At 37.1% G+C, this 12,708-nt stretch overlaps 1 protein-coding gene across 3 annotated transcripts in view; it reads left to right on the forward strand.

Annotated features, from left to right (window-relative positions):
- PLA2R1 (phospholipase A2 receptor 1) overlaps positions 1–12,708 on the forward strand; it is a 119,714-nt gene that overhangs the window by 43,715 nt on the left and 63,291 nt on the right. For all 3 annotated transcript variants that reach the window (XM_053908334.1, XM_019457485.2, XM_019457474.2), the window contains 3 exons: positions 993–1,150; positions 5,165–5,263; positions 9,899–10,011. In XM_053908334.1, the coding sequence (XP_053764309.1) occupies positions 993–1,150; positions 5,165–5,263; positions 9,899–10,011 (370 nt within the window). The remainder of the gene's footprint in view (positions 1–992; positions 1,151–5,164; positions 5,264–9,898; positions 10,012–12,708) is intronic.

Raw genomic sequence — 12,708 nt, forward strand, 5'->3', positions numbered from 1 at the left:
TAGCTTTATGGCCACTAGATAGCAGTCATGTGCTATGGTCATGTGATCTAAGTAGTAATGGAATTCCTTAGATAAATAATTGGATTTTAATAACTGTAGCCAGTGAAAGGTTTGGTGGTTTTCAAGCTGTGTGCCATGGTTCAGGAATTCTGAGCTCCTGGGCCTGCACCCACCTTCCGTGCATCAGAGCAGGCCTCCCCCTGTGTCTTGTATTTGACATGGAATTCTTCTGAAAAACATTGAAATCACTGAGTTAGAGTAAATTTTTTTTTAATGAAAAAAAAAAATCTACAGAGTCTACACTGGTGACCTTTTGGAAGTTAGGTTTTAGTTTCGAGTAAAAACAAAAATCCTCTCTGTCACTTTTTCTCACCTTCTGCATTTGAGATTAAAAGAATCCTGTGGCTGCCTCTGTCTCAATAGGGGCACTTGAACGTTTCTCTCAGCCTCCTAGGGTCTTTTCACCTTACCTGGGCTGTCAAACTTTATTTACTTTTCTGGCAACCCCATTGCTCCCATTTTAATGCTTCTAAGAGTTTCTGCTCCTCTTTTTCCCATGGCAAAAAAAAAAAAAAAAGAGAGAGAGAGAGAGAGAGAGAAGTCAAGAAAAAATATATTGTAAAGATTTTTCTTTTAAAGGTCCTTTTCCTAATCCAATTGACCTTCCTATTTTTCCTTTAGGCAAAAGCAAAACCATACTGATCAAATATACTTTTCAGACAGTAGCAGGAACTAATTAGAGTCCCAGCAATCTGACTTGCTCTTAAGCTTTGTCCTTGCATTGGCTTTAGCTCATACTCTGCCCCACTTACAAGGTCTGAGTCAAGCAGATGGGATAGTATAGGGGGAACAGGTTTCAGTAGATATTTTATACTGAGACTTAAAAGGTTTTATCACATGAAAAAATAAAGAAGAAATCATTTATAACAGGCCTGGTGCATTATCTCCTTTGCATTAATAGGATTCCTGTAGCTTACATTTCTCACTTACAGAAAATGCATCAGAAACATGGATTGGTTTGAGCAGCAATAAAATTCCAGTTTCCTTTGAATGGTCCAATGGCTCTTCAGTCACCTTTACTAATTGGCACGCACTTGAGCCCCAAATTCTTCCAAATAGAAGCCAACTATGTGTCTCAGCAGAGCAATCTGTAAGTTGATTTGTTTGTTTAGTGCTCACTTTGCTGGATTTGTATTGAGGGCCACCTGCATCAGGGATGTGGGCTGTGGCAGAGACCAAGGCACAGTCCCTACTCCTCCTGGGGCTTCTACGCTAGGCAATAAACATGCACACACAGGAGAAACATGGTAATTATAGTTGCGATCATAGCTTTGAGGAGATAGGTGATGTGATGGTGAACAACCTGGGTTGGGGCTGCTACTTCATACAGAACGGTCAGGGGAAGCTCTCCAAAGAGGTGATGTTTAAGCTAGAACTTAAAAAAAAAAAAAAAAAAAAACAACCTCTGGAGGAGCAGGGGAAGAACATTCCAGCCAGGGGACAGCTACTAGTGTAAAAGCTCAAAGGCCGGCCAAGGCTTGCCATGTTTAATAATCAAAAAGGAGACCAGTGTGGCTTGAGGGGATCCTAGGAGAGGGGGCAGGAAGAATGCAAAAATGTGAAGCTTATAGTCCTGGTATAGAATGACAAAAGGACTTCAAGGAGATGAAGGGCATTGTTTGATTTACATTTTATTTTATTTTATTGTGGCTCAAACACACAAACCATGACCTGAGCCAAAGTCAGAAGCTCAACCAACTGAGCCACCCAGGTGCCCCTTGATTTACATTTTAAAAAATAACTGTGGCTGCTACATAGAGAGCAGCTTAGAGAAAGACAGAAAATGGAAGCAGAGAAACCAGTTTGGGGGCTACTTCAGTGTTGAATTGGGGTAGTGAATATAGAGACAAGGAGAGAAATTCAAAGATCCCTTGGAGGATAGGAATTGTTGCTAGTAGATGTGGGGTGAGAGAGGAATAGGTTTTTGGCTTGAGCAACCACCATGTTTGTGGATGATGGTGCCATTGACCACCGTGGTGAAGATGTAAGGGGAAGATCTGAGGTGTCAGGAAATTACTCTAGAGACTGATGATTTTTAAGCTCCATTATCCTATTAACATAAAAGGATTTCTACAATGTGTGTAACCTCATTGAAAACTGTGAATCAATGGAAAATCTTGCTCTTTTCCTCACAAGAATGTAATGGTCCTGGTGGCCTTAACATCACACTTATTGCTATGCCCTAATCTCTCATTTATCTAAAACATCTGATTTAATCCGAAGTCATTTGAAGGGTTTATTATATGTTTAAAGTAGACTTAATCCTTTGATCAGATAGTTACTAAACTCACTGGCTGAGTTTTAAGTCATTAGGATTTGGTAGGCATTCTCACTCTTTCTTACCACCAGGAGGACACCATGTCAAGTGCAGTTAATTAAACGTTACTTAAGTAGCTGGACAAAGTAATGGCACCAACCAAACATAGAAAATTTCTAAGCACTTACTTTGATGGCACATTTCATTGTTTCCCCTTTTAGGTTGTTATAGATATGCTCAGTTACAATTAAAATGCCAAGGTAGTTCTCAAGTCACATTTGAAAAGGGACAAACAATGACCTCTCTAAATGTTTATCTTGCGTCTAACTCTGCTGAAAGCCATCACTGTTTATTCTACAATATTTGACGCTTTATTGGTTCATTGGTTTTGAGATAATTAAGATGACCTTCATTTCCTACTGACATTCTCCTTTTACATTTGACAGACATTGGTTATTTCACTTAGCAAGTTCACAGAACAGGAGCCAACATTTGAACATAAATTATTTTTAAGAGAGTAAGAACAGGTATTAATACTATAGGATGTGTCAGGACAATGCTGCTGTAAGTGTGATACTTTGGGTCCTCCTTTATGGCAGCTTAGTGGCTCCTTAAATAGTAAATGCATAAAAAGTAACATTCATTCCCATGAAGTAGAACTCAACATGAATATGATTATTGTAATTAACAAGTTACCTAAGCATGGTTGATGCCTAATTTGAATGTGAGAGCCTAGGAAACTTTCTCCATTCATCCATCCATCCAATTGTTATTAAGCAAATACAGTAGGCCTAACAGTATCCTTTAACTGGATGGCTTGCTAGAAGACTCCATGATGGTGGGCTATAGGGCTGCTCTGTAAGATGAAGGTGTCAGCCTCCTACCCAGTATGTATATTCCCCTAAAAACCTGCATGCCTGAGATACCACCTAAAATTTGAATTGTGTGGTTTTAGCCTAAAGGTCTGATTTGTGTTAACAAATCCTTTGGGAGGATAAAATTTTAATCTGTTAGCAGTTATTGTATTTCATTATTAATGTAGGTTGTTTGAGCAGCTATCTGCAGAACTAGAAGATGTGAAAGTATCTACCTGTCATATAAAGAAGAAATGGGGTGGGGCTTTGGAAACTTAGTGATAAAGAAGGACATTATGGCTTGAGCACAAAGTTCATCTATGATAATGTTATCTAGGGTGATTCATGGTAGCTTCCAGGCATTTCCCCAGCATTAGGTTTATATATGTAAGTAGCAAACATTCCGCTTAATATTTAGAAGTGGTTGAAGAAAGGAAGCAGCAGTCTCAGTTGGTCACGAGGATAGTTTCCAAAGTGTGGTCCCCAGACCAGCAGCATCAATCAATTGAAACCTTGTTAGAAATGCAAATTCTTGTGTCCTACCTGACCTGTAAAATGAGACACACTGATCATGAGGCCCCATCATCTGCACTTTAGTAATCCTTTCAAATAATTCTGGTGCACAGTAAAGATTGAGAATCCCTGCTCTAACCCATCTTTTTAAAAGAAAAATTGAGAGCAGCTTAATGTAAATCTAGGCTGAGCCTGGTATTAAATCCTAGTTTCCAGTTTTACTGACTATAAAACTTTGCGCAAAGTATTAAACCTTACCTTTAAAATAGGAATGATAATGCCTACCTCACAGAAATGTTGAAATTATACATGAAAATCACACAAGATTAAGCCTGGCACACTATCAAGAAACATTAATGGCCCCTCCCCTCCTATCCACCACTCTGGGATTTCGCATCTTGTAATTGCTCACATGCTGGAGAGAGCAGGGCCTCCCACTCTCATGTAGAGAGAGTATCAACTCTTCTAATTACAACACAAGGTCCTGACTCATTACCCCATACTGAAACACTTATTATTAATCATATTTTTTATTTAAATAACTGAAACAATCCAGTGAAGAAATGGGTAGAAGACATGAATAGACACTTCTCTAAAGAAGACATCCAGATGTCCAACAGACACATGAAAAGATGCTCAACATTACTCCTTGTCAGGGAAATACAAATCAAAACCACACTGAGATACCACCTCATGCCAGTCAGAGTGACTAAAATGAACAAATCAGGAGACTATAGATGCTGGCAAGGATGTGGAGAAACGGGAACCCTCTTGCACTGTTGGTAGGAGTGCAAACTGGTGCAGCCGCTCTGGAAAACAGTGTGGAGGTTCCTCAAAAAATTAAAAATAGATCTACCCTATGACCCAGCAATAGCACTGCTAGGAATTTACCCAAGGGATACAGAAGTGCTGATGCATAGGGGCACATGTACCCCAATGTTTATAGCAGCACTTTCAACAATAGCCAAATTATGGAAAGAGCCTAAATGTCCATCAACTGATGAATGGATAAAGAAGATGTGGTTTATATATACAATGGAATAGTACTTGGCAATGAGAAAGAATGAAATCTGACCATTTACAGCAACATGGATGGAACTGGAGGATATTATGCTAAATGAAATAAGTCAGGCAGAGAAAGACAGATACCATATGTTTTCACTCTGATGTGGATCCTGAGAAACTTAACAGAAGACCATGGGGGGGTGGAAGGGGGAAGAAAAAAGTTACAGAGAGGGAGGGAGGCAAACCATAAGAGACTCCTAAATATTGAGAACAAACTGAGGGTTGATGGGGGGTGGGGGAGAGGGGAAAGTGGGTGATGGGCATTGAGCAGAGCACCTGTTGGGATGAGCACTGGGTGTTGTATGGAAACAAATTTGACAATAAATTATATTTTAAAAAAAGAAAATAACTGATGTTGCCTATCAGCATCAATAATGAAGTTAATTCATCCATCTTGTAACATGTTTCCCCTTAGGAGGGGCACTGGAAAGTTAAAAATTGTGAAGAAACACTTTTTTACGTTTGTAAGAAAGCAGGTCATGTCCTTTCTGACACTGAATCAGGCTGTCAAAAGGTAAGTGCTGTTAACATTACATTTAGGTGTATTGAATGCATAACTAGAATAATTTATGCAACAGCAATTTAAACAATGTCTCCCTCTCATACCTACTTTTGCTCCCTCCTCCCTTTCTTTCCCCTCCCTCCCTATCACTTTTCTTTCTTTCCTTCCCTCCCTTTTTTTTTTTTTTGACTGTGGGCTACTTTTAACAAACCAAGCAGTTATCAGCTGGGAGCATATGAAGGGTTTACAGCCCTGCAAAGATTGTTGTCTTGCCATCCTCTTCAACCTAAACTACTTTTCTTTTGAAATAAAAAATATAAAGGTCCTGTTATCCCATCTGTACAAACAATGACTGTCATGTGATGCCCCATCTCACAGGTGGTTTTCATAGTCTCCCAGTGAGGACTGTCAGAGTGAAAAAAAAATGCATTCCTTTGATGGAGAGTGAACTTCTTCACTCAGACTCCTGACTTCCTTTTCACTCATCTTAAAGTTAAATATTTGAATAGAATACAGTAATGGTGAGAAGTGCATGTTTGCAATATATTTATTAGTTGGGAAAGAGATAATAAAAATACTTTAATATTTTAACTAATAAATTATTTTTGGTACTTAACATAATTATTCTCAGTACTTAAAGTAATAAAAAATACATAACACTTCAGGTTTAAAATTAAAAGGTAGAAGGTTATGTTTTAAATTTCTTCAAATATATTCAGTATCCTTGAGTAAAGTTCTCAACACATTCATTCCCTGCCTCTCTCTCTCTCTCTCTCTCTCACACACACACACACACTAAACAATTAAATTTAAATATTGGATATTTGTATGCATCTCAAAAATTTCCCAAACCTGGATTTTTATGCAATTCTTAAATATTTTCTCTTCTAATCCAGGTATTTATGTTTCGATGAGGCAATGACCCATCTTTCCAAGAAACTGCATTTTATTCAGTAATCAGTGTAAACATATGAATTACTCTTCCTACTTTAGGTCAACAATACCTATGCCATAGCTGACATACTACCAAACATTTTATCTAATGATTACAGTTCCTGAAGTTAGAGCTGATCACTGATCTATAGCTGATCAGAAATATTGAAAAAAAATATTTGTCTTATTGTGGTTTTCAAAGCAACTCAACATGTTGTATTTGTGTTGAAAAGGAAATTAACTCCTTACACAGCAAAAACAGAACTGATCTTCTATTCAAACTTTTGTACACAGCTTCCCTTTTCTGGCCAGCATTACTAGTATTTAAGGTTCAGAGTAAAACTGGAGTTCAGATCCCATTCTCTAACTTTATGGTGAAACTCTCATTAAGTTCTTTATGAATCAATCTGTGAATGTGGTTTCAAAAGTTTCCTTTCCTTTAGCCCACTGCTTCACTGCACTTCTCTAAACAGTCTGTATGTGTAAAATCAACTTATAAAATATTTCTCACACCATGCACAAAAATAAATTTAAAATGGATTAATGAGCTACATATGAGACCTGAAATCATAAAAATAGTAGAAGAGAACAAAAGCAGTAATTTCTCTGACATCAGCAGTCGAAACATTTTTCTAGATATGTCTGTTAAGGCAAGGGAAACAAAATTAGAAATAAACTATTAAGACTACATCAAAATAAAAATCTTTTCCACAGTGGACAAAGAAATCAAAAAAACAAAAAAGCAACCTACTGAGTGGGAAAAGATATTTGGAAATGGTACATCCAATAAGGAGTTAATATCCAAGATATATAAAGAATGTATACAAGTAAACACCAAAAACACACACACAAAAACAAACAAACAAACAAACAAAAAGGCCTCCAAATAATCTGATTAAAAATGGGCAGAGGACCTGAATAGACATTTTTTCCAAAAAAGACATACAGATGGCCAACAGATACATGAAAAGATGTGTAGCATCACTCATCATCAGGGAAGTGCATATCAAAACCACAATGAGGTATCACCTTCACCTGTCAGAATGGCTAATATCAATAACACAAGAAATAACCAGTGTTCGTGAGGATGTGGGAAAAATAAGGAGCCCTCATGAACCCATGCACTCTTAGTGGGAATGTAAATTGGTACAGCCACTGTGGAAGACAGTATGGGGGTTCCTCAAAAATTAAAAATAGGAACACCACATGATCCAGTAATTCCAATACTGGATATTTACCCAAAGAAAGCAAAAATGCTAATTTGAAAGGATATGTTTCTATGTTTATTGCAACATTATTTACAATAGCCAAGATATGGAAGCAACCTAAGTGTCTATCAATAGATGAATGGATAAGGAAGATGTGTTGTACACACACACACACACACACACACACACACATTACACAACCATAAAAAAGGATGAGATCGTGCCATTTACAATAACATGAATGGACCTAGAGGGTATGATGCTAAGTGAAATAAGCCTGAGAAAGACAAATACCATATGATTTCACTTATATGTAGAATCTAAAAGAGTAAATTAATAAACAAAAAGCAGAATCAGACCTATAAACACAGAGAACAAACTGATGGTTGTCTAGCAGAGGGGGTGGGGAATGGGCAAAATGAGTGATGGCTGTAGCCTTCAGTTATGGAATGAATAAGTCACAGGAGTAAAAAGCACTACACAAGGGAGAAAATTTTCTTGATAATTTCAAAGCAAAAAAAAAAAAAAAACCACCCCCTGCTCTGAGTCATTTTTTGGGGATTGTATAATATGAGCAATTGTTTCAGTACTGTCATCATCATCATTTCATTTAAAATGAAATGGCACCTCATGTACAAAAGATATTCACAGATACAATCAATTATTCTTCCCACTTTCATTGTGTGGACAAAGGCTTGTAGTAAGGAGCCTTTGTTTTTCTGGTTATTACTATGCCACATCCCCCACCCCCTTTCCTAGAGTCTGTTCAGTTCTCAGATTTTTGGTTTTACTAAGCAGCCTGTGATCTGAAAACTACTAATGAAGAAGGAATACTTTGTTAGAAAGGTCAAATTGTCAGCCTTCCTCCGCCTGTCCTTCCAAATACAAAAGCAGTCTAACCTCCCACCCCATCTGGAGTGATCCGGGGGTTCTGGCTGGAGCTGTCAATTACTCACACAGATGAGGTTATGGGGAAGAAGATCAGGGAGTGAGTTCAGAGCACATTGTGGCTGGCTGGATGTGGAACTCCTGTGATCCACACCTCATTTAATAATATGTTTTGAAAAAAATAACTGAGTTCTAAAATAAGGTTTTCTTTAATTTACTGCAAGACAGAGACCTTTTCTAAGAAATATAGCAGAAGTCATTTTATATCTGATCAAAATCTGGCAAGTATTGGCATGACACAGACACAGAATAAAGTGTATTTTAAAACTGGCAAATACATAAAAATAGATAGATATAAGTGATGTGATTTTATAATATTGAAAGAAAAGAGACTAAAATAACTCAGTGAAAATATAGAAGACTAATGAATACATGTCTCCTGTACTGTATGATTTTAAAGAACAGAGATACCCTTCAATGCTCTCAGGGCGGAGGTATGGAACTACACATTTATCATTTTTGTCTAAGTGCCAAAGCTTGCTTTCTTTCTGTCTCAAAGGCTAGCCAGTTGGTTTAGGAATAATTTTTACAAATATATATATTTGTTTGTATATATATGCATATATTTATATATGTTTGTATTATTTATATTTAAAATATATATACAACATATTGTATATATACATATAAATATATTATATATACATAAATATACATATATGTATATATTTATGTGTATGCATATATATGTGTGTATATATACATACATAAATACATACATATATGTTTATGTGTGTATATATAATATATAAATGTATATGTAATATATATATTTATATAATATACATTTATATATTGTATACATTTATTTAGCCAGTCTCTATTTGGAAACATTATGATCTACCCAAGACCATCCCGGATTACACCAGAATTGGGTTCCAGACCAGCTTGTCCACTAGCTTGTGACTTCTTCTAGGTCTCTAACCTCAGTGAATCTCAGTGGGATAACATGAAATAAGCAATATGAAACAAAGTTGAAAAGATGTATACACTATTATCTAGATACATATGTCCTCTTTGCTCATATTGAGTTCCTGGCTCTATTTAAGGCCTCTGCCTGCATTGTCTCCCTTTGATTCTCAGAACAACTCCATGGATACTATTATTATCTTCATTTTACAAAGGAGAAAATTAAGACATGTAGAGATTATATAAAGTTGCACACTAGTAGAGCCAGTATTCAAACCCATGCCTCTGCCTTCAAACCCAACAGTCTTGGTTTCTACTATCCTGTAGGAAGCATTTGTATGAAACTCTGTAAGTCTGAACAGAGAGAGAGAAAGAGATCTTGAGTGAGTGCTCCTTTATTTCATTTTAGATTTTAAGATTTCCAGTTAATTAAAACTTTCAGGTTTTAATAATTAAATAAATATAGAAGTGGCTGTAGCTAATGGCATTACCAGGTAGAATACAAAGATTTCAAGACAAAAACTCAAGTTTTGAGTTTTGAGTGGGTCAGAGAAGGAAGTTATGTACAAGTAGTAAATAAGAATACACAAAAACACTATTTTGCTGTTTAAATCATTTCTGTATTTAATTTTCTATTTCCTTTTTGAAGGGATGGGAGAGACATGGTAGATTCTGTTACAAAATTGACACTGTCCTTCGAAGCTTTGACCATGCCTCCAGTGGTTATTACTGTCCTCCTGCACTTGTAACCATTACAAACAGGTAAGATAGAAATTTTCTATCAGAGACATGACTGTACTTTTTTGACAGGAGGGCTCCTGGGATGATAAAATCTAGCCATAATCAGTAACTTGTCAAAATCTAAACTGTACAGTAGAATATTAAATTATTTAAACTATTGATTGAGATGAATTTAAATCACACAATGTTATTCCTAAATCAATTTTTGAGTAACCGAGTAAAATTTAAGATGACTTTTACTTTCCATAAAGATGTATTAATTATTTAGTTTTGAATATATATTCAGTCAGATTTTATCTAAATGCATATAATGGAAAAGAAATATGTTATTTAAAAACTATGTTTTTAATGTAATGTGTGTGAGTTATGTGAGGTTATTTTGAAGAACAAAAGTAAGTATAGCTAAACTGTGGAGTATTTTCAAATGCTTCCCCATTGCTTCTTAGCTCTATATTTGTTTAGATATAGACTTCTCTGTTCACAGGTGTCTTCTCCATAGTAACAGAGAAACTGCCCTTTTGACACTCCACAGAATTTGCAATATGCAATAGATTTGTAATAGGGAATAAAAGTACCAACAGCAGAAGTGACCTCAGTGTCACTATCAATGCCAGGAGAACAATGAGGGCTGGGAAAATGACTCCTCCAAACTGAAGACAGAAACAAGGTAGAACCCTTCTGTGGTTGCTTGGAAAACTATACCTGCAAAGCTAGTCATTTGCTTTTTTACTGAGGCTATTGCCTTTAAAAATATACACCGAAGACCAGAAACAAGACAATTGACACTATAGTCTTACCTAGAGACTCTTACCCATAGGTCTAACCTGTAGGAGGAATTATGTGCTTTCTCTGCTCTCCCCACAGAGGAAGTCAACATGCAAAGCCACCGGTATTTCCCGTTTCCTCTTATTTTCTTTCCCAGTCTTTCCTCCAAACCATGCATAGAATGCGTGTGCATGCACATGCCGACACACACACCCACACCCACACACGCGCGCGCGCGCACACACACACACACACACACACACACACACACACAATGACTGGATTGACAGCAGTTTCAAAATAAATTGCCTGGCAAAACATTCTGTGCTCAGGAGTCCCTTCCTTCAGCAGTAGTACCACCCTTGATGTATCCCAGTGTTGTTTTTAGTTCTACCTTCCTCCTCCCCAGAATAGCTGGCAGGCAGAAAGAAGCCTTTATCCTCAACTTGCTCACCCACCCAAAAGATTTCAAAAGCACCTTGGGGTAGAGGTCCTCCAGTAAGTGAGCCAACACTGGACTTTATTCAGGAGCCTGATCAGTGAAGCTATCTATACTCTTTTGTTAATTATAACATAATTATGTTTTTCACTAAAGAAAATTGTCTAATTGTTTCACCTGTTTCTTATGTCTTATTCTTTCTTTCCTTTTTTTTTGTGTGTAATATTCATTGAATACCTGTCACATACCTGGCACTGTGCTAATTACTTTTCAAATACTATCTAGACAATGCAAAAAAAGCAATAGTCAAGCATTTATTAGAAAATTATTTATTAAATATCTATATTGTGAGAGGCACCATATTAAACACTGGCATGCTGTACAAAAGAAATAAAAGGCATGTTATTATTGTCCTGGTGCCACTTGCAGGCCAGCAGCTAAAGAGGTAGAATATAGAAACATAGTGAAGAAGATGGAAGAACACACTAAATGGATAAATTCAAAGTGACATTACAGATAACCTATAATGCCATAGTGACCCAAGTAGGGCAGAAATCTGTTTACGTTCAAATGCTTCCTTTCCTTTCCTTTCCTTTCCTTTCCTTTCCTTTCCTTTCCTTTCCTTTCCTTTCCTTTCCTTCCCTTCCCTTCCCTTCCCTTCCCTTCCCTTTTTTTTTTTTTGAGAGAGAGAGAGAGCGCGTGAAAGCAGGGGAGAGGGGCAGAGGGAGAGAGAGAGAATCTTAAATCTTAAGCAGGCTCCATACTCAGTGCACGGAGCCCAAGGCAGGGCTCCATCCCATAACCCTAAGATCATGACCTGAGCCAAAATCAAGAGTGGGATGCTCAACCAACTGAGCCAGCCAGGGGCCCCCAGATACTTCATTTTCTAAGAATCCTGGAGATCTCATACAAATAAAGTGTCTGGAAAAAAAATCTACTTGGTTTCATTTCCCCCAAAACTGTATACAAGAAGATGTTATAAATAATTTGTTTCTTTGATAAACTATATTCAGTAGTCAATATTAATTGACTACTGTATGGTCTAACTCCACAACAGAACTATAGGATAAATAAGTTTGTTTTCATTCTATCCACAACCTTGTAGGCCCACTCAGGTGACTTTGTGCCAGAATGCTACTCAATGAACAGTCAAGATCCTGCATTGCTACCATTAGCCCCAGTGAGGCATCTCTCCTAGACAGTTACCACACATGTACACGGCCCTGCAAACATGTCTATATCCAAAGCAGTGACTCCAACAAAGGAAATACAAGTTGAGGAAAGGAAGGGGCCCATGCTCTTAACTGTTATTCATTCAGATTCCATCAGGTAAGAAACAAAGCCTCACACTATACCCTACTCTTTGAGTGACAATGCACCACAAAATTTTTCAACAGCATCTTTTGTCTGAGAAGGTTGGGCAGCAGATGGAAAGTCTCCTCAAATCCAGAAGTGTCCACTAGCAGCCTGGATAATCATTTTCTTCCATTACTGATTTCCTGTTTGAGTTAAGA

The sequence above is a fragment of the Panthera pardus genome, unplaced genomic scaffold, assembly GCF_024362965.1.
Source record: "Panthera pardus isolate Hobbes unplaced genomic scaffold, ASM2436296v1 HiC_scaffold_10, whole genome shotgun sequence".
Taxonomy (NCBI): Eukaryota; Metazoa; Chordata; class Mammalia; order Carnivora; family Felidae; genus Panthera; species Panthera pardus.